General features: G+C 34.6%; 1 protein-coding gene, 1 long non-coding RNA gene and 1 pseudogene across 2 annotated transcripts; 1 reads left to right on the forward strand and 2 right to left on the reverse strand.

Moving 5' to 3' along the window:
- The first annotated feature begins 4,376 nt into the window (after positions 1 to 4,376).
- Positions 4,377 to 12,354, forward strand: LOC125598077 (annotated as a pseudogene).
- An 8,157-nt stretch (positions 12,355 to 20,511) lies between these two features.
- On the reverse strand, positions 20,512 to 24,189 carry LOC106451647 (ABC transporter G family member 12). The gene is made up of 8 exons (XM_013893598.3): positions 23,813 to 24,189; positions 23,435 to 23,514; positions 22,868 to 23,332; positions 22,665 to 22,787; positions 22,220 to 22,351; positions 21,553 to 22,113; positions 21,359 to 21,466; positions 20,512 to 21,007 (listed from the first exon to the last, which is right to left on the reverse strand). The coding sequence occupies exons 1-8, from the start codon at positions 24,054 to 24,056 to the stop codon at positions 20,642 to 20,644; spliced, it is 2,079 nt and encodes a 692-aa protein (XP_013749052.2). The 5' UTR covers positions 24,057 to 24,189; the 3' UTR covers positions 20,512 to 20,641.
- Positions 24,190 to 26,151: 1,962 nt separating this feature from the next.
- Positions 26,152 to 26,827, reverse strand: LOC125598079. Its single transcript, XR_007332182.1, has 2 exons — positions 26,678 to 26,827; positions 26,152 to 26,447 (listed from the first exon to the last, which is right to left on the reverse strand). It is a non-coding gene; the product is annotated as an uncharacterized LOC125598079 (long non-coding RNA).
- Between the last annotated feature and the right edge of the window lie 190 nt (positions 26,828 to 27,017).

Here is a 27,017-nt window from a genome sequence, read left to right on the forward strand (position 1 = left end):
CAGTTGTAATAAGCAGGCCTTGGTTTTCGGTCAATTCATAAATAACGTGAAAATTATACATGTGTAGGCTTTCTTCTTCTTGTTTCTATATACTCTGACCAACAATTACTTGTCAAAAGTTTACAACGTTCTCTAATATTTGATATCGTTATTAATTATTACCACGCTGGCTTGTTTGAACAACAAAAGTGGAAAACCAATGATGTATTAGGACATCTCCAATCCTACTCCATTTTCAACTCCAAACATCATTATAGAGTAAAATCTTCTCCAACCCCATTCCATTTTCAACTCCAAAATAGAGTAATGGCTAGGGTTACTCCATTATGGAGTAATTTTACCCATTACTCCATTTTGGAGTTGATTTTTTTTTTTTATAAAATGGTCCTTTGAATCTTTAATGTTTCTACTTTTACTTAAATAATATTTAAAATGATACAATTACATGAAAATAGTATATTCCACAACAGATTATTTAATAATTTTAAATAAATACATAAAACAACAGAAACATAAATAATTAAAATAAAATAACATAAAATAAGTAATTTAATAATATGAAAAATCTGTTTCGGATCCGCTAAGGTCGGTGAAATATTGCCCAAACGGAGAAGTCTGAGAAAGAGCTTGTTGAGCGTGAACTTGATGCACCAATTGAACTTGGAAGAGAAGCTCCATCTCCGGATATCGAAATTGCAGAAGATGAAAATATCCGATTTCAAAATTTTCTTGCTCGATGTAGGAATATCAAAGATAAAGAAGATCATTTTTCATTACGAAATGCATTAGTTGATCATTTGTATGAAAAATATTCTAATGCTCATTGTTGAACCCACATATATGTTGTCTTTTTAATGATTTCTTGTACTTTTTAATAATAAATATTTAATTCAAATAATTTATATTTTAATTATTTATCGTAAACATAAAATAGTTGGAGTTAATTGGTAAATTTTTATAAGTATAAGATCTTATTTGCAATTATTAATAAAATAAAAAAGAAATCATTTAAGAAATATTATTTTTAGAGCAAAAAATGGAGTAATACATTGGAGTAAAACCTTACTCAATTTTGATGTTGCACCATTTTGGAGCAAAAAAAGGAGTAATACATTGGAGATGCTCTTATACTTAATGCCTAATTAATGGGCAAAGTCGAATCATTTTGCTTTGTTTGTATAGTTTTCTGCAATTCTAGATTAAAGACACCAAAATAACACACAAAATTTGTTATGTACAAAAAGTTAGTCATGAAAATGTATGTATTGCATCCCTCCGACCAACGTTCATGGTTTCATGTTGTTAAAGTTAAGAAACTAGCAAGTGAATAGTATCCACTAAAGCAGAAATTTACTTTTATATTTGCTTCTTTTGTAAGGCTAATCGTTTTTCCCAGCCTCGAAATTCATACCTGCTTTTTAACTATTGTATCCGGAATTGCAAAAATTAAGAGAATTAAGTTTACCAGTCTCTCTTCTCCATATTCTCTCAACCATCCTCATTGTTCTTCAGTGTTTTCATCATTCTTCATTAAGTTAATCTCATCTTCTAACATGGTATCAGAGCAACAATCTCCTATTCTCTTCATCTCTTCCGCGTTCAACCTATTTCATTATCTATTTTCTGGATCTAACCATGGAAAACTCAAGGCAAATGGTTGTTCCAATCACCCTTAAGGAGGTAAACTACTTTTTGTGGTCTAAGATGGTCAAGAGAGCTTTAGGTGGCCGTAGTTTGTGGAACCATATGTAAATAAAGGTGAAGCTCCAAAAAAATACAGTAGATGGCAAGATTTTCCTTGTGGACGAAGACAAGTGGTTTCAAGACACCATCAAGTGTTGTCTATCATCCAAAACTCCCTAGAAACTTATATATGAAACAAGAAGCTTTAATCAGATTTTTCTGATTATGGAAATCTGACAACTGAAATATTGATAGACGATAATGAACGAAGTCAGGTCCACTATAGCCATCTTTCATGTCTCAAATGCGCAATTGAGTGAGTTATTTGTGTGTCTATGTGTGAGATATTTTTTTGTGTGTAAAGGTTCGAGTATTAAGCTAAATACTTTAGTATACAAATGGGTGAAATGTAATACGATACCTTGCAAACTCTTTTATGGAAAAATTATGAATTTGTGGAGTTATACGCTCCGGTTTAGTATGCATTGGGTTAACTTCACGAGTCCTGCTGATAGAAAAAGAAAAATTCTGGAAAGTGGTTTTCTAAGTTTATTGCTAGGGTATAAATAGATAATGTCAACTACATGTTTCCAACTCCGGAAAGCGGTACTATTTACACTGTAACCTGTTATAGCTATAGGGATGCCATTAATGTTGTAATGATCAATGGGACTTAATACCCAATATAATCATCAAAAATAAATAAAGGTCTTTGACTTCTCTTTTGCTGGCTTCCAAAAAACTCTAGAGTTCATTGCCACCATGGTTGATACCTTATATGTCTTAATGCTGCTACGTAGTGATTGATTATAAATCTGGAACAAAAAATGTGAGTGCAAAGGGCTCAATGTTTCTCCATCTCAGACTCAGGTTTCAGTTTAGACTGTTATGTTTCTTCATCTCCAGACTCAGGATTCAGTTTAGACTGTCATGTTTCTTCATCTCATGGTCTAAACAAACGGTTTGCCATAAACAGAAGACTAAAAATATGTTGCATTGATCACTCAAAACTCTACAAGATGAGGTAGTAACCAAAGTAAATGAAATATTTGTACTGAGTATTGGGGTAAACAATCTTTATAAAAAAAAATTAAGTAGAAATACTCTAAACATGCTTGTCCAAAATATCTTTTATGCAGTCTCTGCCAGAAAACGGGTATGAAGTGGAGAAACTCCATTCCTATACAAAGTTCATCTTTCTTCTCATTGTTTGCTTCTAAAGCATCAGCATCTTCTGTTTTAAGTTGAACCTCTTTGGTGGCTATTTCGTATTCTTCCTCAAATTCACTTAGTGAAACGTCGTCTTCACTGACTGAAACATCGTCCTCTTCTTCGCTGGATGCCTGTTTTAGTTTTTTTTTAAAAAGAGTCAGGTTCTCAATAATAACAGATTATTCCTTTGCATGTCAATGCAGCTAAACTAAAAAACAGTTAGTATTATGTCCTCAACACCTCGTCTTGTTGAAGTCACTAGGTATATAATTATATTATAAGTGTTCATATAAACAACGTGACAAAAGAAAAAAAGTTAATTCATCATAGCAGTCACTGTCCAGCATTCTAACATCGCATGTTCACCGCATAATCTTTGCTTTGACCTAATTCATCAACATGACAAAATTAATTTGACTATATCCCATCTTGTTGAATTCACTAGAGCCTGTCTCTAAAGTAGTGGCTCTCTAGTGTAGATAACAATTTTTTCTTGAATAACAGAGAAGCCAAAACAAAACAAAAACTCTTAAAATAGATGAATTTTCAGAAACACAAAACTTAGCATGAGCAACCAGGGAGGAAACAAGCCAGAACATCAAACTGAAAACTTACCTTTTCCTTGTCTTTCTTCTTCTCAAGGTTAGCCATATAGTGCTTAAGAAATCCTAAAAGCTAAAACTCAATTTTTCTTCGTATCTTTTTGATGAAGAAGAAGTCGGCGGCGTTAGGTTTATTTTTTTTCTGTAGATAAATATATTTCTCATTTTTTAACCTTTTATTTTCTAAATACTGAAGATGAGTTGGCAAGATATCATTGGTCAGGTAAACCTAAGAACTTCTCTATTTTGTATCTCTTCTCTATTCCACGTTGTTACCTACTTATTTACTTGATAAAATACTAGTTAATTTTAAAAAAAATCATTTGGCTATTGTCAGAGGCGAGTCTCAGCCCATTCCAGACCCTATCCAAGAATCCGGTCTAATGTCTCTAAGGCACAAGAGAAGATATTAGGCCTACGAAGATTATCATGGCTTATACCGAGCTAGGAAGATGATCCATGCCGAGCTGTCGTATTCAATCCTGAACATAACATAGGACAAGATATTAAAGACAATCATAAAAGCACCTGATACTCGTTAGAGATCATAGTATCCTTACGATCTACCGCTGTCTATCTATAGAAGAAGAACCAAGAACAAAGAGGGGGGGGGGGGGGGGGGGGGGGGGGGGGGGGGTGGGGGGGGGGTGGGGATCCGAATTCTTTGATAGCAAACATATTGTCTCAATGCTCTTGTATCTTCTCACATAATCAATAAACATACATTTTTTTCATACTTAATTTCTAGTGTATATAATTTTCTCAAAATTGTTCTTACTCATAAAAATAATAATAACAAGAAACTTATTTTAATCTGGTGGTTAAAATGCTTTTAGTTGTGTTGGAATGCGCGAGTTCGAGCCCAAAAGTAATAAAATCATGGGTTAGTTTGTATTTGACTTTGAATTTTGAGTCATTTTTTCAGTAAGCCCTAATTTTGTTTTTGCCAAGATTCTTGATATCATATTGAATGCGTTTAAACTTAGAATGAAACAAGTCTTAATTTGCTTAAAGCATCTCCAAAAAGAAACTTTATTTTAAAGTTTCCAAAACTATATATTTGAAGTTTAAAATTGTTCTTCTCCAAAAGCAAAACTTCAAACTCAACTTCAAACTATTTGTATTTTATAATATGGTCCTTATTTTTTTTTTTGAACACATAATATGGTCCTTATATTTGTCATAACTAATTTGAATTCATATAAATTTTATAAATAACTAGCACATATATAAAAACATTACAACAATATTAATTAATAAATATTATATTAAAATATAAATTTTTAAATAAAATACCTTAGTTAATATTAAACTTCAAACAAAATAACATACTATTCCATAAAATGACTTTCGTAATGCATATATGATCTACTAGTCCATTTTGAATTAAAAATAGCTCTCTTCATTTTTACTTTGTAGATTAAGAGTTAAAAAGTTATTGAAACCATGTGGTATTAATATTTGTAAATACATTAGACTAGAACAAGAAAGTAAAAGAAAAACATAAAATATCGCTAAAGTACTAATTTTTATCGATGATACTATTAATCGTGAATATATTTGATATGAAAAAGAGAGAATTGTACAAAACAAAACAGTGAATATATTTGATATGAAAAAGAGAGAATTGTACAAAACAAAACATCAAAAACAACAACAACAATAACAACCATATTTAGTTACAAAAGAATTGGACAATATTTGAAAATTTTGAAAGTTTCGAATCAAACTTACCTTACTATTAGTGTTATTGTAATATTTAAATTTGTGTAATAGTTATGGCTTCATGTAATTTTTAAAAGTTTTTTTGTTATGTTTCTTTTGTATATTATTGTTGTCTAAATCAAGTTTAAAATATTTTAAATCATATTTTAAAGTTTTTATTTGATTTTATGTGTAAAACTTAAGTTCTTTAAACAAAATTTAAAATATTTATGAGATATAATTTTTTGAAGGATTAAAACAATAAACAAAAAAATATTTATGAATCATAAATGTGATGTGTATTGTAGGGACCAAAATGCAAATAAAATATGAAACTTCAAATTTGAAGTTTTGAGTAGTGAAACTTCATATATAGAGTTTCAATCCTCAAAACTTCAAATTTGTAGTTTTGAAGTTCCTTTTTGGAGAGCAAAAAACTTCTTTTTTTGAAGTTATAGAGTATCTTTTGGAGATGTCCTTAGCTAGGGAACCATATATCTGTACAGATGAGTAAATTGAAAAATAAGCTAAAAGAGAATGTGTTTCGAATGAAAACCGTTAACCAAAAATTATTATAAACCAAATTGGGCATGTTCTCATTAATTAATTAACATATATATGTTCTCATTTCAGAGTTTCAGACATGTGCAGGTATATATAGCTTCACACACGATATATTTATAAAAGATGACTTTCCGGGATATCACAGAACGATATTATTTAAATATTATTTGTGATAAGTAAATTTTGCATGTATTTAAAATTTATAAAATTCTGATAAATTGAATTGGTTAGTAACAAATCGATAGAGAACTTTTTATTGGTTAATAACGTAAGAATATCATTAAATTTTATTACATTTTATTAGTCATATTAACACATGCTTCTTATAGTTATGGAAAAATAAAAATTTAAAAGAAAAACCATATATGATTTGTGATATATATTTAGCATTTATGTCAAATTTAGAAAATAGTAAATCTGAAAAGATTTTATTATATTACTTGGATATAATATAAAATTATTTTTGGATTTTAATAAATTCTTTTCATCAAAAAATATTAACTATTAGGTATAGTTTAGTTATCTACACAATTAATCAACAATATAAGATTAATTTTAAGATATTTTAAAATATAATATCAGAGATCCCGTAAACATTTTCAAGACATTTGACATTTGTATGTTTATTTAATTTTATATTAAATATAATATATTACTTATTAAAATTAGGATTCTAACAAAAACATATCTATAGATTCAGAATATTTAAAGAAACTTCAGGATATAGATACTTTCGTTTTTCTTATAGCTACAGATTCATATTTTGATAAAGATAATAATCATGTAATTACATTCAATATAATATTATTTCATTAGAACAAACTATAAATTAGCTATTTAAAATAAAATTAACATATATTAAAACATTAAGTTGCATATTCAATAAAAAAATATATTTTAAAAACTGTCTCAAGCAGAATATTTAATAGAATATAATATATAATTCTTCATGAAGATATATTCTTAGAATTATGTTCTAATCGTACCTTTACTTATTTAAATATGGAAATATGTACCAAAGATATCATACGTGTTATAATTATAATATATGAAATTAATCTAACGCGACATATAAACGAAACTTAGTAAGTTTATTGGTATTATTTGTTTCAAAGTCTGATTTTGGGAAATTCCAAGTCGTACATACCTTAGCTTTCTCGAAGATTTGGATTTGCCTCTTCTCCGTTTGGCTTACTCATTATACATTCCTCTTCTCGTGTCTGTCCACCACTTACGGATTGTAAGGATATCGATTCTTCCTGGATTTCTTTACTTTCCTGGCCGCGTTTAGGCTGAAGCCTGTGTTGCAGTTTTGGTTCGGCGATCCGTATTTTTTAGATCTAGGTATTCGTATCATTGGCTTTACGAAAAGGAACAGGCATCTTGTCGAAAGTCTTTTGGCGTTTACAGGTAGCCAAGGTGAACAGGAGATGCCAAGGGTGATTAGGAAGATTCGTTGCACGATCAGGAAGACTCCTTGGACTTTGAATCTTTTGTGAGAGGTCACGGTCGATGAAGCAAAAGAGAGAGGACGGTGAGACCGTGTACAAAGGCTGATAGGTGGAGTTTACCTCCAGCTCTCGCTCCATCTCTTTCCTTCTCTGAGAGTCCTTTTGAATGTTCTGTTTGTCTTTACGAATGATGTTTCGTAAAATATAGTCAACTTTTAATCTTACGAAGGTTTTCTGCAAAGTTTTATCGAGTTTTGACTTTACAAAAGCTATTTCGTAAAATATTGTCGAGTTTAATTTTACGAAGGTTATTTCGTGAAATGTCGTCGAGTTTAATTCTACAAAAGCTGTTTCGTAAAATGTCGTTGAGTTTTAATATTACGAAAGTTGTTTCGCAAAATGTTATCGAGTTAATTCAACAAAATATGTTTCGTATAATGTCGCCGAGTTTAATTTTACGAAGGCTGTTTCGTGAAATGTTGTCGAGCATAATTTTATGAAGGTTGTCGAGTTCGGCTGTACAAGAGCCTTGACGAGGTTAATTTATCGCGACCAATGTTTAATCAGAAATTTATCTCGTTTCCGTGGGATTGTTTCGTGGTAGTTCCGAGTAGTTTTTTTTCAAAGTAAGATTTAGGTGGCAAACATCAACGATTCGCGGAATATGTTACTATCAAAGTGATATCATTCAAATTATCCTACATGTGATTTGTACTCTCTCAAATAAGAGATTCAATTGTAGTATTTAGAGATCAAATTCACGGGGAGCTAAGGCACGCAATAGATCTATCTAGTTATCTAGTTAAGCTAGATTGAATAGTTTTAAAGAAGTAAATAAACAGTGGTGAACAAGTAATTGTTCAGTTGATTGATTGGGTTTTAAGGATTGTCTAATAGGCCTAATTTAATATATAACGCGTTCAGATAAAATTAATAAATGCATATGAATTAATATGAGCATTTATTAGCATATCATATTCTCATTCAGACATGTGAGGGTATTTATAGTGTGTGAAGCTATATATGTATGTGACATTACATATTTAAGCAGAGGAATGCCGACTTCTATTCCAGAGGTGTTGGATGACAAGTCAAATTTTGATCACTTTAAAAAAACCAACCTTATCTCCTTGCAAGCAAAGGTTATGGAGATGGATCGTATCCGCCTGGTCGGTGCACTGGCTGTGAATTTGAGGAGATTCTGGAACCGAACCTTATATAGTTGGACATAACCAACTTCTAGCTCATGCAAAAGTTGTAGAATTATACAGAAAAGATATCAGGTTCATATACTTACCAAAATGTCAAAATTTTTTGCTTCCAAAATTATTTGTATGTGGTATATGTATCTTATAATCCAAAAATATCAATGCATGCAGAAATTACAAGGTGGTAAGATAGGAACGACCTTGATCGGGAGATGGTTCACCCCATTAAACGAAAATAGCATTCGCGACAAACGGCTGCTGCAAAGCGAGCATTTGATTTCTTCTTCGTCGGATGGTATATTTAATATATACATCAATTATTTGACTCTCACATCTCATGAATATACACGAGCAAACATATATATTTATATAAAGATTTGGTTATAAATCCTTGAAATTTGAAAATATACTTGCAGTATTTAATTCATAATTTTTGTTCTATATATATGAAGGTTTTTGGATCCACTGGTCTATGGAAGATATCCAAAGATAATGCGACAGATGGTGGGAATAGATTGCCCAAATTCACACCCCAAGAATCAAAATAGTCAAAGGATCACTTGATTTTCTAGGGTTGAACTATTACGTTACTCAATATGCGACCACCGCACCTCGTTCCACACAACCTAATGTCATAACCGATGCAAGAGTTACTCTTGATGTATGTAAAAAATATTGTGTTTTCTTATATGTATATGTGTTGTGGTGTGGGTTTGTTAAACTCATATAATTTTCTCTACTTTCCTACAGATTATCGCAACAAAGTACCTATTGGTGTTCAGTTATCATCAACTTTGATTTAGAATCATTATTTTTTTTAAAGATCGTAGCATTTTTTAAATTTCAATTCTTTTTTTTTTGTTCCCTTCTTGTGCAGGCGCCTAGCTTCGTCTACTACCCTCCAGGGATCCGTCAGATTCTAAACTATATCAAAAACAATTACGGAAACCCACTACCTACATCACTGAAAATGGTACTTACATATCTTCATAACAATACATATACGATTAACCAATGAAAACGTTATATCTCTTGTTAAAATCTTGTGTTAAATTTTCAGAGTTGCTGATCTTGATACCGGAAACTTACGCTGCCAGATGCTCTTGCTGATAATGGACGAATTCAAAATCATTGCAGCCATCTTTCATGTCTCAAATGTTCTATCGAGTGAGTTTTAATGATTCTTACTTAATTTATTTACATACTTTTGAGCATTATAAGTGTTAACATTATTTCAAATATATTACAGTGATGGATGCAACGTATCAGGGTATTTTGCATGGTCTTTGATGGATAACTACGAGTTCGAAATGGTTACACTCTCCGCTTTGGTATGAATTGGGTCAATTTCACTAATCCTGCTGATCGAAGAGAAAAAGCTTCTGGAAAATGGTTTCTAAGTTCATTATCAAACAATAAGAAGAATCAATATATTTATAATAAATTATGTGCATCCAACCTACTGAATCTAATAATTACTACTCTATGTATTGTTTGTTTTATTTTTATTATAATTAATTAATAAAGCTTCGATGATGTGTATGTGTTGCTAATACAGTTGTAATAACCAGGCCTTGGTTTTCGGTCAATTCATAAATAACGTGAAAATTATACATGTGTAGGCTTCTTCTTCTTGTTTCTATATACTCTGGCCAACAATTACTTGTCAAATGTTTACAACACGTTCTCTAATATTTGATATCGTTATTAATTATTACCACGCTGGCTTGTTTGAACAACAAAAGTGGGAAAACCAATGATGTATTATACTTAATGCCTAATTAATGGCAAAGTCGAATCATTTTGCTTTGTTTGTATAGTTCTCTGCAATTCTAGATTAAAGACACCAAAAAACACACAAAATTGTTATGTACAAAAAGTTAGTCATGAAAATGTATGTATTGCATCCCTCCGACCAACGTTCATGGTTTCATGTTGTTAAAGTCAAGAAACTAGCAAGTGAATAGTATCCAATAAAGCAGAAATTTACTTTTATATTTGCTTCTTTTTGTAAGGCTAATCGTTTTGCCTAGCCTCGAAATTCATACCTGCTTTTTACTATTGTATCCACAATTGCAAAATTTAAGAGAATTAAGTTTACCAGTCTCCCTTCTCCATATTCTCTCAACCATCCTCATTGTTCTTCAGTGTTTTCATCATTCTTTATTAAGTTAATCTCATATTCTAACATGGTATCAGAGCAATAATCTCCTATTCTCTTCATCTCTTCCGCCCGCGTTCAACCTATTTCATTATCTATTTTCTGGATCTAACAATGGAAAACTCAAGGCAAATGGGTTGTTCCAATCACCCTTAAGGAGGGTAAACTACTTTTTGTGGTCTAAGATGGGTCAAGAGAGCTTTAGGTGGCCGTAGTTTGTGGAACCATATGTAAATAAAGGTGAAGCTCCAAAAAGACGGTAGATGGCAAGATTTTCCTTGTGGACGAAGACAAGTGGTTTTCAAGACACCATCAAGTGTTGTCTATCATCCAAAACTCCCTAGAAACTTATATATGAAACACGAAGCTTTAATCAGATTTTTCTGATTATGGAAATCTGACAACTGAAATATTGACAAACGATAATGAACGAAGTCAGGTCCACTATAGCCATCTTTCATGTCTCAAATGCGCAATTGAGTGAGTTATTCGCGTGTCTATGTGTGAGATATTTTTTTGTTGTAAAGGTTCGAGTATTAAGCTAAATACTTTAGTATACAAATGGGTGGAATGTACACGATACCTTGCAAACTCTTTTATGGAAATTATGAATTTGTGGAGTTATACGCTGCGGTTCGGTATGCATTGGGTTAACTCACGAGTCCTGCTGATAGAAAAAGAAAAAATCTGGAAAGTGGTTTTCTAAGTTTTATTGCTAAGTATAAATAGATAATGTCAACTACATGTTTCCAACTCCGGAAAGCGGTACTATTTACACTGTAACCTGTTATAGCTATAGGGATACCATTAATGTTGTAATGATTAATGGGACTTAATAACCAATATAATCATCAGAAATAAATAAAGGTCTTTGAAGCTAGTAATATAAACAATAAAGGTATAAACATACTCCTTTATAGAATATGTAACTGTTTTGCATCAATTGGTTTGGGTGTTAGACCCCAAAAAAAAAAATTGAGTGTTGCATTCCATTTTAAAAAGTACAAGTTGGGATTTTTTTTCAGTTCAAATCATACTAAATTTCAAAGTTGGTGTTTTAACATGTACGTAGAAATTAATATTTGTAATATTCATTTACATATTATAGATCAAGAACCGGTTTAGTAATATTTTTTATTTTAACTTCTGTTTAAGTTATCATCCCATCGCTAGTTAAAAAATGATAAGTGCTAAAAGTTTATAAGAATAGTCAAAGTTATTTATATATCATAATTCTAGGTTCATGTATGTCCTCCAAATCCTTTAAGTAGAGTTTTAGTTTCCTAATATAATATTGAATTCGTTTAAATGATACAAGTCTTAATTTGCTTGGTTGCTACTAAAACAAGTAGATTAATAAGCTAAAAGAGAATGTGTTTCGAAGGAAACCCTTAAATTTACAAACTTTAAAGTTTATTATAAACCAAATTGCCTAATATACCTAATTTAATTATATAACCGTCAGATAAAAATTAATAAATGGCATATGAATTAATGAATGAGCAGTTATTAGCATATATATTCTCATTCAGACATGTGACGGTATTTATAGTGGTGAAGCTATACGTATTTGACATTACATATTTAAACAAGGGAATATGAATATATGATGGCGTAAAACTCAACATGGTTATTTGTTTATTCGTAATGATCAACTTTGGATGTATGATATCGAATATGTATGATACATGGACAGGGAGGACTACAAAAAATATGCTGAGCTTCTATTCCAGAGGTTTGGAGACGAGTCAAATTTTGGATCACTTTAAACCAACCTTACTCTCTTGCAAGCAAAGGTTATGGAGATGGATCGTATCCTCCGCCTGGACGGTGCACTGGCTGTGAATTTGGAGGAGATTCTGGAATCGAACCTTATATAGTTGGACATAACCACTTCTAGCTCATGCAATAGCTGTAGCATTATACAGAAAAAGATATCAGGTTCATATACTTACCAAATATGTCATAAATGTTTGCTTCCAAAATTATTGTATGTGGTATATGTATCTTATAATCCAAAAATATCAATGTTTGCAGAAACTACAAGGTGGTAAGATAGGAACGACCTTGATCGGGAGATGGTTCACCCCATTAAACGAAAATAGCATTCACGACACGTTGCTGCAAAGCGAGCTTTTAAGAGTCTTCGTGGATGGTATATTTATATATATACGTCAATTATTTGACTCTCACATCTCATGAATATACACGAGCAAACATATATATATTCATATATAAAGCTTTGGTTATAAATCCTTGAAATTTGACAAATATACTTGCAGTATTTAATTCATAATTTTTGTTCTATATATATGAAGGTTTTTGGTGGGAAATAGATTGCCAAAATTCACACCCCAAGAATCAAAATTAGTCAAAGGATCACTTGATTTTTAGGGTTGAACTATTACGTTAACTTTGGAGTTCTAACGGATGTGTGACAAAAAAAGGTAGTGCAGTTTTGTGATATAGATAGCGAAATCAATTCTTTTAAGTCTTTTCATATACCACAAACCGGGATGTTACAATTCACTCCCTCTCAAAGAATGCAACACCCTTGTTGCGCTCCAAGATTGTTACCCATGTAAGTGTGAGCCTCAATGACTCCACACTCGTTTGGGTACGGCTCTAATACTAAAGTGTAATGTCCCGACCACACACGGGTAATGGGCCATCCACACCTGCTCACTTGGCCTGTGGGCCCCATCCCGTCCGACGGGCAGTGCGTTAATTTTTCCAAGGCTCGAAATCATGGTTTACTGATCCGACAATCATTAGATGACATTTCCTCGTGCTCTAGCCTCACTCGCACGATATCGGGAATTACTTTCTGATAGGTCACCAATCCTTCCACTACTCTATCTTAACTGGCTTTAACCATAGAGTACTAAACGGATGTGTGACTGAAAAGATAAGTGCACGTTGGTGACATAGGTAGCAAAATTATTTTCTTTAAGCCTTTTCCACATTGCTATGGTTGACGGCTATTCCGTTTTCTAGAAAGGCTGGTGCGGGTGGCCCATTAACTAGGATCGAATCTTCTTCTTTTTCTTTTTTCATAAGACAGATTTTGTTTTCTAATCACCCAATTCGATGGAGAACTCAAATCCTCCGTAGAAACCCATTGCTCTCATCTCCTTTGCATTCATCATACCCATTCTGAATTTCTAACCTCCTGATATCATTCAAATTATCCTAAGCAGTGAATTACTCTCTCAAATAAGAGGTTCAGATGTAGTACTTAGGGATCGAATCCACAGAGACTCAAGGATTACACAGTAGATTTATAGTCTTTGAAACAAAGCTAGATTAATAGGTTTTAAGCAGTAAATGAAATGGTGAGCAAGGCACTTGCTCGGTTGGTTTGATTTGAGGTTGTTAAAAGTTGGGGAAATAGTTGGATTCTGGTATATTCTCAGGTGTGATAAGTAAACAACTTTTCGGGTTTTTAGGGGTTTATTGATATTAATTATTTTCAAACTCAAACTTAGGTAAAATCAATTAGATTATCTAATCTGGATCTCAGATTTCAACTTTCGTATGTTAATCACGAGAAGATGTCGATCGATGATTCGTAAAGAATATAGATCGATACACTTTTCAAAATATCGACTGACTCAACGGTCATCGCGTCGATCGATGCTTCTTTCAGAAAGCTTTACGAGCGGATTTGATTAGTGTTATCTAACTTACTAGACCAATTCTCGTGTGTATCTAGTCAGTTAGATCATACTAGTTTAGTTCAGGTATTGAGTCAAGCAATGACTTGTTCTCAATTAATCCTAAGATCTAAGTTAAATGGTGATCAATCCTAAACTTAGCTTTAAGAACAACTAGATAAAGAACTAAATTTTAAACACCCTAGCAACAGTTTAAGTTAGCAATACATATATCAACCTTATGAGAAATCTAAATCTAACAGTAAGACTACTCAGACATATTCATAAGAAACATAGTTATGATGGTCAGAATAATAGTTAAATAAATGAATAGCAAGAGAAAACAATAAAGAAAATGAAAGCAAAGGAGTTCAAGATCTTCTCTGTTTTGCAGTTCAGATCTATCTCTCCAATCCTAAGCTCTCTCTCTCCCTCCAATGGTGGGTTTTTTCTTCTCTCCAAACTAGGTCTAAGAGGTCTCTAGGCAAGTCTGCCTCTAAAATGATACAAAACCCTAATAATATAGCCTAACAGGCAGCAAGGAACTTAAAAATGTAATTATTGGAACTTTTGTGAAACTTGCAATCTTCTAATTTTGTCATTAACTCGCGGGTGGCTTCGCCGTCGATCGATTCTACGAGCTTTCCATCGATCGATTGTGCTTGGTAATCGTCGGTCGATATTCTGATATAATAATCGACTCCTCCTCTGTTTCCAGCAAAGCTCTGAAATAGTCTCCAAATTTCTCCAAATACATCATTTTCCTCAAGTAAGTACTTGAACCTGTAAGTACTCTAAATAGACTCTATATCGTAGTAAATATACCTTAAAACACCTATATACCATGGCTACTAATAGGTAAAATCCATGGTCTATCACCTCCATCAACTCCGTTTCCAGCCCCAGACCTATGTCGATCTACTCCTCTTCTTTAGATCGTTTGTGGCACCATTTCTCATTTTTTAGTCTTTTTTATATCGTATGTGGCACCCAGTGGAAAACTATTGGATAATGATGATATATATTAGAGATATACATGAGATTTGTATAGGTAAACACAAAATCCTATAGTTAAAGGTCTAGTCACGTATGTTAGGCTTGTATATAAACCTATCTTCCACATCAATAATGGACAGGTTGTTTAGTTATTCACATGGTATCAGAGCTAAGATCTGATTAGAAACCAACATAGTTTTTCAAGTTCTTTTCATCATCATGAGCGACGGCGATAAACAGGTGGTGGCTAAGACAAACAACACTGTCGTGATGTCTCCATACTCTCTGTTTTCTTCAGACAACCCGGGCGCCATGATCACATCTGTGCAGCTCAAAGGAGACAATTACAACGAGTGGGCGACGGAGGTGGTGAATGCGCTGAGGTCAAAGAAGAAGATAGGTTTTGTTGATGGGAGTTTACCGAAACCAGACGAGAACCACAAGGACTTGGAGGCATGGTTGAGTGTTAACTCCATGATTGTGGGATGGATACGGACGTCAATCGAACCAAGACTGAGGTCTACGGTAACATTCATTACAGATGCTCACAAATTATGGGAGAATCTCAAGAAGAGATTTGATTACTATGGACGTATGGCGGTTATATGGGAGGAGTTGCAGACATACAGACCACCGCCTGCTTGTATGTGCTCTGCTGCTAAGCATATGAAAAGGAGCGCGAGGATGAAAGAGTTCATCAGTTCATTATGGGACTGGATGATTCAAGGTTTGGGAATGTTGTGACAGCTATCATAGAAGCAGATGACTTACCTGACTTTGGTAAAACGTATGCAAAAGTTATCAGGGAGGAAGCCAGACTCAAATCGTCTAAAGCACGAGAGACGAGCCAGGAGGCAATTGGCTTTACTGCTAGAAAAGAATCTCAACCAAGTGAGAGTCGTGAAACCAACTTTGGTAGTGCGCAAAGTGAAGGGAGCAAGTCAAGAGATAGAGTATGTTATCATTCTGGGAAACCAGGCCATGAGAAGAGTTCTTATTGGAAACTTGTGGGTTATCCAGAGTGGATAACTGATAAACAAAGAGGACGTGGTGATGGACGCGGTGGGAACAGATGCACCGGTCGAGGCTATGGCATAGGCGGTGGGCGTGGAACCGCTCATGTCGCAACAGCAACAAGTTCATATGGCTCCAATTCAAACGATCTGACTCCTGAGCAATGGAGTAAGATAACGCAAATCATACAAGAGGGGAAGTTGAATGGTGGTAATGATAAGCTTTCAGGTAACATACTTGGTGATGTTATTATAGACACATGTGCGTCACATCACATGACTGGGAAACTTTCTCAGCTGGTGAACATACGAGACATGTCACCTTGTCTTGTGGGCTTTGTGGATGGAGGAATCACAACTTCAACAAGCATGGGTGATCTTGTGTTTAGTGAAACTATATCACTCAAGGACGTGCTTTATGTGCCAAAACTGGACTGCACGTTGATATTGGTGTCTAAGTTATTAAAGCATATTAATTGTTTTGCTTTATTCACAGATGCTATATGTTTGTTGCAGGACCATTCTTCGAAGATTTTGATTGGAGCGGATGAGGAGCATGATAGGGTGTACTACTTCAAGGATGTCTCAATGGCGAAAGGCAACAAGACTCAGTGTAAAGTTGATCAGGTGTTGTGGCATCAAAGACTTGGACACCCGGCTTTTTCCGTTTTTCTTATGGTTTCTGGTGTTAGAAATAATGTTTGCTCCAGTCTTTGTGACATTTGTTTTCGAGCTAAACAAACTAGAGATGTGTTTTTTAAAAGTTGCAATAAAACTACAAAGTGTTTTGAGTTGATACATGTAGATGTATGGGGTCCTTATCGAGTGCTTTCATCATCTGGTGCAGTTTATTTTTTAACGATAGTAGATGACTATTCTAGGGCTGTATGGACCTACTTGCTAGTCGCAAAATCTGAAGTCCAAAAGGTGGTAGAGAGGTTCTGTAAGTATACTGAGAAACAATTTGGTAAGAGTGTCCAGATGGTGCGTAGTGACAATGGTTTGAAGTTCATGAGTTTGAGTACATTATTTGCGGATAATGAGATCATACATCAAACAACGTGCGTCTATACACCACAACAAAATGGTAGAGTAGAATTGAAGCACCGTCATATATTGAATGTGGCAAGAGCAATGCTGTTTCAAGCTCAGCTATTTGTCAAGTTTTGGGGCGAGCCAATCTCATCGGCAACTCATGTCACTAATATGACTCCATGAAAGAATCTTCAAGGAAAGTCACCGTATGAAGTCTTGTTCGGTAAGAAGCCACTGTATAACACGTTAAGGGTGTTTGGTTCGTTGTGCTATGTCCATAGGAAGGACAGAAGCAGAGATAAGTTTGGTCCTAGAAGCAGAAAATGTATCTTTGTGGGTTATCCATTTGGCAAGATGGATAGCGAGTGTATGATGTTGAGACAAATGAGTTCCTTGTCTCTAGGGATGTAGTGCTTAAGGAGGATGTGTTTCCTTATAAAGAAGCAGTGTCGACTCAGGTAGATGAAAGCAATTTGACTGGGGGATTAGATGATGATTGGATCATCGATTCTGCCTCAGATACTGCAGACAGAGGGAATGATCCTATTGATGTGGTTCAAGTCACCAAAGAGAAGCAAGGCGTGGCTGTTACGGAAGAAGAAGATAGTCAAGTAGATGGTGAAAGTTCTAATGAAGCAACTCAAAAAAATGAGGTTGCAGAGATCAACATGACTAATGATTCAGAGGTTGCAGCGATCAAAAAGACTAATGATTCAGATACAGCTAGTGGTGGTATAATTGCTAATCAACCTGCGATCAGCAGTGAAGAAACAAAAGAACCAGAGTTGGGACGAGGCTTGAGAGAGAAGACACCGTCAGTTAAACTACGAGATTACATCAGTCACAATGTTGTGTGCATTGACAACCCCCATCACGATCTCACCAGCTCAGATCCAGAGTCTTCGATGAAGGTCTCAGGTACGCATTCAACTCCATATCCATTAGTGAACTTTGTGTCTGATGAAAAATTTTTAGAAGCACACAAAGCGTTTCTTGCGGCTGTTACCAAAGGTGTTGCACCAAAGAGTTATAAAAAAGCAGTCCAACTTAAAGTTTGGTGGGATTCGATGAAGGATGAAATGGATGCATTTGAACTCAACAAAACATTCAGCATTGTCGATCTACGACCGGGGAAGGAAGCCATAGGCAACATGTGGTTATATAAGTACAAATATGGCGCAGATGTGATGATCAAGAAACATAAATACATGCTAGTTGTACTCGGAAACAGACAAGTAGAAGGAGTAAACTTTACTGAAGCGTTTGCTCCAGTGGCCAAGATGACAACCATTCGAAGTTTATTGCGTGTGGTAGCAGGCAAAGGCTGGATCATACATCAGATGGATGTACAGAATGCATTTTTGCATGGAGAACTCAAAGAAAAAGTATACATGAAACTTCCACAGGGTTTTACTCATTCTGATCCCAAGAAGGTATGTAGACTACCCAAGGATGTCTATGGTTTGAAGCAAGCTCCAAAATATTGGTATGAGAAGTTAACTGAGGCTTTGACAAAATATGGGTTTAAACACTCGTATGAAGATTACTCATTGTTCATGTATACGAAGGGAAATGTTGAAATTCGAGTTCTAATATACATAGATGATTTGTTGGTGTGTGGTAATGACATGTAGATCTTGGTGAAGTTTAAAGAATATCTCGGAAGGTGTTTTCATATGAAGGACCTTGGGAAACTTAAGTATTTTTTGGGTATTGAAGTTGGAAGAGGAGCTGGGGGTTTCATGATCACGCAGAGGAAGTATACATTGGACTTAATTGCGGAAGTTGGCTTGCGTGGTGCAAAGCCGTGTGGAACACCAATGGAACAACAACATAAGCTTGGCAGGGACAAGAGTCCGTTTATTCAACATGCTGGTCAGTATAGAAGATTAGTGGGGAAATTAATATATCTATCAATCATGCGGCCAGACATATAATACTTTGTTTATATCTTGGCTCAGTTTATGCAGACGCCAAGAGAGGCTCATTGGGATTCAGCTCTCCGAGTCGTACGGTACCTGAAAGGAACGGTGGGTCAGGGCATTCTTCTCAGTTCAAATCTTGACTTGAGACTATCAGTGTATTGTGATGCAGATTGGTCATCGTGTCCTACGTCCAGACGATCATTGAGCGCTTATGTAGCAATGGTGGGAGACTCAGCTATCTTCTGGAGAACACAGAAACAAGACGTTGTGTCACACTCCTCGGCCGAAGCAGAGTATAGGTCAATGGAAGAGGCGTCAAGAGAGATCAAGTGGTTGAGACGTCTCTTGCATGATTTGGGGTCACCTCTAAAGGATCCAGTTTGGTTATATTGTGATAGCAAATCAGCGATTTACATTGCAACTAATCCAATATTTCATGAAAGGGCGAAACACGTAGAGTCTGATTGTCATCAAGTTAGAGATTTAATAAAAGCGGGCTTTCTTTCTACGATACATGTCAGAACAAATGAGCAGATAGCCGATCTCCTAACCAAGGCGCTTGGTCAAGTCCAATTTGAGAATCTGTTGTATTTGATGGGAGTTCGAAATTTCCATCTTCCCAAATTGAGGGGGAGTATTGGATAATGATGATATATATCAGAGGTATACATGAGATTTGTATAGATAAACACAAGATCCTATAGTTAAGGATCTGGTCACGTATGTTAGGCTTGTATATAAACCTATGTTCCACATCAATAATGGACAGGTTGTTCAGTTATTTACAAAAACTCTTAATTATTTACAAAAACTCTTAAGTTATTTAGCAGGTATCTAAAGGGTAATTGATTCGATTATCGTTAAGAGGGTCTACTATCTTAAGGAGAGTTAATTTAAGTGATAGAGAATGAAATGTCCTAACCAACGAAGAATTGGCTAAAACTTTTAAGTCATCTAATAGGTCTTTAAAGGGTCATGGGTTCAATTTCTGTTAAGAGGATCTGCTCTTCTAAAGAGAACTAATTTATACTAAAATAGTTCAGACCTCGGCCTTTAGAATGTATGGGCTTAAAAGCCCATAACCTCTAGACATTCACGAACAAGAATGAAATGTCTTTTTCCTATATAACAAATAGGAGTAAAAAGAGTGTAAGAGGAATGGTAGAGGTAATATAGCAACTCAAAACGAAACAAAAAAAATCTGACTAATCTACTCATAGTTTTTTAATATTGCATCAATTTGTGTATATTGAGCTAAATGTCTCATGTCTATTTATTAGAGAAAATTAAGATAATTATGATGATACTGAAAAATAACAATGCTGAATCATAAATCATCAGGTGCTGATACATAATTGATGATGTTGAAACTATTGTATGTGCAAAATAAATCGAAGCCACAAAGTGTATACACATATATAGATACAATCTTTAATGGATTGGAGAGGTAAGACCTTCTTGAGAAGAAAGTGAATGTAGAGCTTGGTGTCTCCTTGAAGATAGTGAAGATAGAGACGGGACTTTCCTGAAAGAAGGTCTCTTGTTAAGACTCCTCATCGTTCTCTTTGCTTGTAACGCCTTCAAAGCCGGCTCTGCTCTTTCTTTAAGCTTCAATACTATGAAGAAGAGAATGCGGTAACACACAAGGATTAACACAATCGCTGCTAAGTCCCACCACTTTGAATGTGTGACTTTAACTCCAAATATTTTCTGTATTACTTCCTCTCCTGTCATCTTGGGTTCTCCCGCAAACATAGGCTCAAACTCTAGTCCAAGAAAATCGTTCTTGTATGCACCCTACAGTAAACAAGAAGAAGAAAGACATGTATAATGTTTTAACTGTGAATCTAGACTGTTCTACGTACTTATAACTTTAATATGCATTGATTCAAATCTATTAAGGACGTTATCGATATTCATAGAAGTAAAGATACACATATGTATAACTTCCTTAATTTTTTTTTTGAGCAACACATATGTATAACTTCCTTAATAAAATCCTTTTTATTCATATAATATGTCAATAAGAAGAAATGTTCATAGCTCATGTAGATCATACTCTTTTCAATATTGGATTAATTTTATATACAGGCTGAAGGCTTCAATAATTGCATTGAATGTTTCTTGAGAATAAAGCAAAGAGAGTACCTGAATAGCCCAAGAACCATAACTCATGAAAGAAATTGGGTATCGCCAGAAAATCTTTGGAAGATCTGGAAGTAGACGGAAGAATCCAGAAGTCATCATGATGATTCCCTGCCAAAAGTAGAATCAAGAACACCTTTTATGAGCTTGCAAAGAAGAAACAAACAAACAAAAAGAGAGGTAAGGTGTTTGCTTACAATGATGCCAGCTCCTGTAATGAGACCCATCAAAAAGTTTGGAACGAGAGAAGCGACAACCATCATGAGACTCTCAATGACCGAGACAGAGAAGAATATGTTGAGACAGAAGAAAGCCCAGTGAGAGAACCCTGGACGGAACTTCACCATGTTGTAAGTAATACTCCCCGTGATGCCTGAAATCGCGACCAAGAACGGGAAAGATGAGACGTAATTGGATATAATATAAACCGAAACGCCGTAGTAACCACTCAGTCTCTCTTTGTAGAACACTTTCATCTCTTCAATGAAAGAAGGAAACCCTCCAATGGACATGAAAGTCATGAAACCAGTAATGAATCCACCACAAGAAACCCGAGCCAAGATCGATGTGTAGCTGTGTCCTACATCGTAAAAGATGGTCCCGACACAGATGGATACAACAATGTAGATCACAATTCGTGACCAGTAGTATCCAATATCGCGGCACATGTTCACAAACGATCTCTTTGTCAAAGTCCTTAGCTGTTTAAACCAGCTCGCTTCGCTTCCCTTTCTCACTTCCATCTCATGATGTCCTTCCTGTTACAAAAAAAAAAGAAAAATAAACACGGAACACAAAAATGTATAAAAAAAACACTTGTCTACATTCTTGAATCAAATGGGACTGAGAACTGTTTTTGCTTACAATGCTGGCTAATTCACGGATCCGAGATTTAGCAGATGTAGCATAGACTGAGCGACGGTAGTTCTCAACAAGTCTAGCTTTGATCTCAGATGTTGCTAGATTCATCAAAGGATCTGATGTAGCTGGTGTCTCCTGCATTAATGATAAAAGTCTTCAGAAAATCCGCAAACTAAACTCTTAATAAAGCCAAAAAAATATAAACGTTGAGAACAATACTCGATTAAGTCTGTTTTTAAGGTTTATTGATGTGTGTGAACCGCAACCCTTAAGATTCGTATTTATACTACTCAAAACCCGATAATTCTTTTCCCTTTAGAAATTTTATTAAAGGTGATTTTCCGAATCCTAAAAAAAACCATACTAGAGCACCGAGACTAAAGTCACTTATAGAATCAACAAAACAAAAAGGACTTTGACACAAAGTTTCAAGATTTAGATTTCTCACCCGCATTCTCTGAGATCCTTTGAGTGTAGCTGTAACGGTATCAAAATCTGAGTTTATACATCTCAAGAAATGATCAGAAGGGTTCCGTTTCTTCGGGCAAGGAAATCCTGCTTCAGCAAAGAACTGGCAGACGCAATTAAACGTTAGCGTTAGCGATCAGACAAACGCGATTCTTGAAACTCAAGAAAGATCTTGTTCTTTACCTCAACAGCAAACTTGGATTCACCAAAGTAAACAGTCTCGCCACTAGAGAGCAAGAAAAGATCGTCAAAGAGAGCGAAAACTTCGCTGCTAGGCTGATGAATCGATGAAACAACGGTTCTACCGCCATCTCTAGCGATGTTCCTAAGCGCTTGAATCACAAAGAAAGCAGAAGCACTGTCCAAACCGCTTGTAGGTTCGTCAAGAAACAGTATCTGCGGTCGGGTTAAGATCTCTAACGCAATGCTGACGCGTTTCCTCTCGCCACCACTCACTCCTCTAGACTGCCAGCTACCTATGACTCTGTCTGCACAATCTTGAAGACCAAGCTCAATGATTGTTCCTTCAACAATGCCGTTGACTTCCTCTTTTGTCAAATCATTTGAAAGTCTTAGATGAGCTGAGTATGTTATTGTCTCCCTCACCGTTAGTGTTCCCATCAATACATCCTCTTGTGTTACATAAGCCTATTCATTATTTTAGCAAGACAATTTTTTAAAAAAATGAAAAAAATCTTTCAAATTAAATTTGTATAGTAATTTTAATAATCAAATAATAATAATACTTACGACGAGGCCGTAGTCTAGTCTTGCCTTCTTTCCGTTCAATAGAAGATTACCGGTCATAATCACGTTTCTTGCGAGTCTACCTATATATATGCGATAATTCATAACCGTTAAATTAAAATTCGAATTAAGATTATATTATATGTATCTTATACACGAAGATCTACAGGTTTCTTGCGATGTTTTAAAGAACACATCTCATGTTACAGCAAAAATAATAAACAGAAGTGATATATATATATATATCTAACTCACAAAAGAAAACACAATCATGGTAATAGAATAGTAAGTTCTGAGGTAAGTTGGTAACCATGTTTATTAATCTCTGATCAAATATATCTCACTAATTAGTAATTACAAGAAAAAAAATGGAAAACAAACCTGCGAGAGAGTCAAGAAGCGTGGACTTGCCGGATCCGGAAGGACCCATAATGGCCATGATCCGACCCTGTTCAGCGTACCCGTTTAGTCCATCGAGCAACCTTCGAGTCGGACCACCACTAAAGTTAGGTATAACCACCGTTAAATCTTCCCAGGCCAAGTACGCTCCACGACCAATCGCCGGTGCTGGCGGTGGAGGAGGAGGTCGAGAAGGCCGGCCATTGCTCGCACTGTCCAACTCCATTTGTGTGTGAAATGGAAGAAGAGAGAGAGAGAGATATAAGTTTTTTTTGTTATAATGGTTGGGAAAATGAGTTATAAAGATAAGAGATTAATCTTGTAGGTCTAAGATTTTCTTAGGTGATTGCAACAATCAACAAACAACTAATCACATTTAATGGGTGGCTTTAATATGATAACCATATATGTATACACGTAAATAAGAGTATAGTTTTATTTACTCATTAAATGTGAGATAGTGAGAGTTATGACTTGAGAGGGTCTCTTATACTAGTATATACAAATCGTCCATGTGTATGTAATAACCACCCACCTATTGACATATACTAATACGTATGAATGAATATAAAGCTTGCAAATACTTTGTAGTATGTCGGCTCTTGATAATTAATGCCGTTGCCTAACAAGATACTCCGACACCAAGAGCAAATGCCTTTTTGTGAAATGAAATCTACCATCCGAATCTATATTATTTTTTTACCTATGAGATGTTTTAGTTTGATTTGAAACAAATAACCACAGTTATTATAAAAATCATATTTGGATGGTTATTACTTTATACTAGTATGCAACGGATTGACAATGATGTAGTTTCTTTTAAAATAATGCAATACAAAAAAAAAGGTTCCTTAAACCTATAAAATTCTGATAACTTTTCTCTCTAATTTCATTAAATGAAATTGTCAGTCCACTTCTTTTTACTAAAATTGTTGTTTGTTCAAACATACCATCATATAAGACTTTTAGGTTACGATATCTTAACATTTTGTAAACATATAAAGAAATAATATTCTGATCACTAATGACCATTTGCTAGATAAGTCAAATCAACAGATAGCTATTGATAATTTTGATGAGATAAAAAGGAAGAGAAGGTCACAAGTTCACAACGAAGCCTTCACAAGGTGTTAATGAAAAGTGAAGGAAGTAAATGCGTGGTAGTTGGCACCGATATAGTTATTTGCCCTATTTGTAATATGCCTCATTATTTTCATTTTGGTCTGTCCATTTATTATCCATCTTCCTGATTTATGGGTTTCTTTAGCTTGATGTGTAGCTGCTACCTCTCTAACTATAATTTTAGTATCTAATACAAACATAAAACTATAGATCTATACTCACTAACTAGATCTATTAGTGTATCGTTTTATTGATTTTTCAGACGACAAAAATGTACTAGACAAAGCAGCTACACATTGTCATGGATCTTAAAGATTTTTTTTTAACATTAGAAATTTTATTTTCTAGATTCTTTTAGATTTTAGTAATTTTTTGTAGTTTTAATGAAAAATATGTATACTTTTGGACCTCTTTCAACATAACATTATTTAAAAATAATAATATAATAATATAAAATACATAAAATATATAAAATCGAATACTTAATTATTAAGATTTGGAGTTAGGCATAGGGACATAAGGCATATTTTGTCCATTCTCCTCAGCCGGCATTAGCTACTTTCACAAAATTTTGGTAGATGTATGTTTGAGTACGCTTTACTCTTTAGACTCTTTTGGTACAGAGAAAAGGGAAATAAAGATTTGCAGAAAAGAGATAGAAACCCAGATTCTAAAATTCAACTGAATCGAAGGTATGGTCATATCAAACAAACGCCCATACGCCTTTGGCACAATCCTATTTTACATGAGACAGAAATATAGTACGACTTTTTTGTTTGAATAATGTTAAAGGAGAACAAGCACTAATGATCTAACGGTTTGCATTTAAAATTGAAAGCTAAGTACAAAAGAAAATTCATCTACACATTAGTTTAATTAGTTTTCTTGGTAAACTCAACTATGTTGTCATTAAGGTTTTATTTTGAAATAAAGCATTCTGTGTTTGTTATGTGGTTTCTATATTTTTGTGCAATGTTTGTTGATTGTTATATGGTTTAACAATTGAAGATAGATAACTGTGGTAGTTGCTTTTTTTTTTTGGACAACACTGTGGTGCTTTGCTTGATGCACAACATATACTGTTGAATTCGTACACGAAAGCACGCATACTGTTGAGAGTTTTCAAGCAAGTACACAAACTCTACTCATCAAACCTTTTGATGACTTTATGTTACCTACGGCTAAGGAAAACGATGTAATGATAATGAAATGAAAGCGTCTTCTTACTCAACTAACATCTCCCAAACCAGAAGCATTAAAACATATCTCATGGTGTTACAAACGCCAACAACCCTATGCCGATGCATAAGATTACACAAGGTACAAAACAGCCAAACTTATGCAACCCAGAAAAAAATAAGGAGCTGAAACACTCGCAACTTAAAGATAGAGATAGAATCCGAGATACTGAGAGAGAAGTGGAGACAACTCTCCAACCAAATCATACAATCAGAAACGTCTTCTCGGGCTTCTTGAACGTTGTGACCTCCCAGACCTGCCCAATGATTAAAGGATTCTACGATATAAGGTCGAATGACTTGAGAAAAGTCGCATACTTTGTAAACAACTGAAAGATTTGATAACTCCAAGTTAAAAAGAACTACTCTCACTCGCATGTGTATTCAATTAGTAACCTTTGATACTTGTAAACACGCGACATCATCTCACCAGAACAGGAAACAGGTAGTACAACTTGGTTATGAGAAAAGAGAAGAGGATACAAACCTCAAGTTCTTTCCTGTAAGATCCAGCACTGGGTCCACTGCTGAAGGCCCAGTCAACGGTGACATTCTGTGTAAGAAGCTCAGCACCATTCATAGCTTTGATAGCATTCTGTGCTTCTTCACTTCTCATATTCTACCAAAGCATAGCCCTAAAGAAGAATACAAAATGAAGTATAACAAAAGATATCCATATTAAAAATTTAAGGGACAGCTCCCACAGCAAAACACTGCACTCTACAGAATAATAATCAGAATAGAGCAAAGCAAAAAGGCTATTAAACTAGGGGGATCAGAGGCCTACTACTAGAAACAAAAGGAGCAAACAACATACCTTGACAAAA

Source organism: Brassica napus, unplaced genomic scaffold, assembly GCF_020379485.1.
Source record: "Brassica napus cultivar Da-Ae unplaced genomic scaffold, Da-Ae ScsIHWf_1620;HRSCAF=2235, whole genome shotgun sequence".
Lineage (NCBI taxonomy): Eukaryota > Viridiplantae > Streptophyta > Magnoliopsida > Brassicales > Brassicaceae > Brassica > Brassica napus.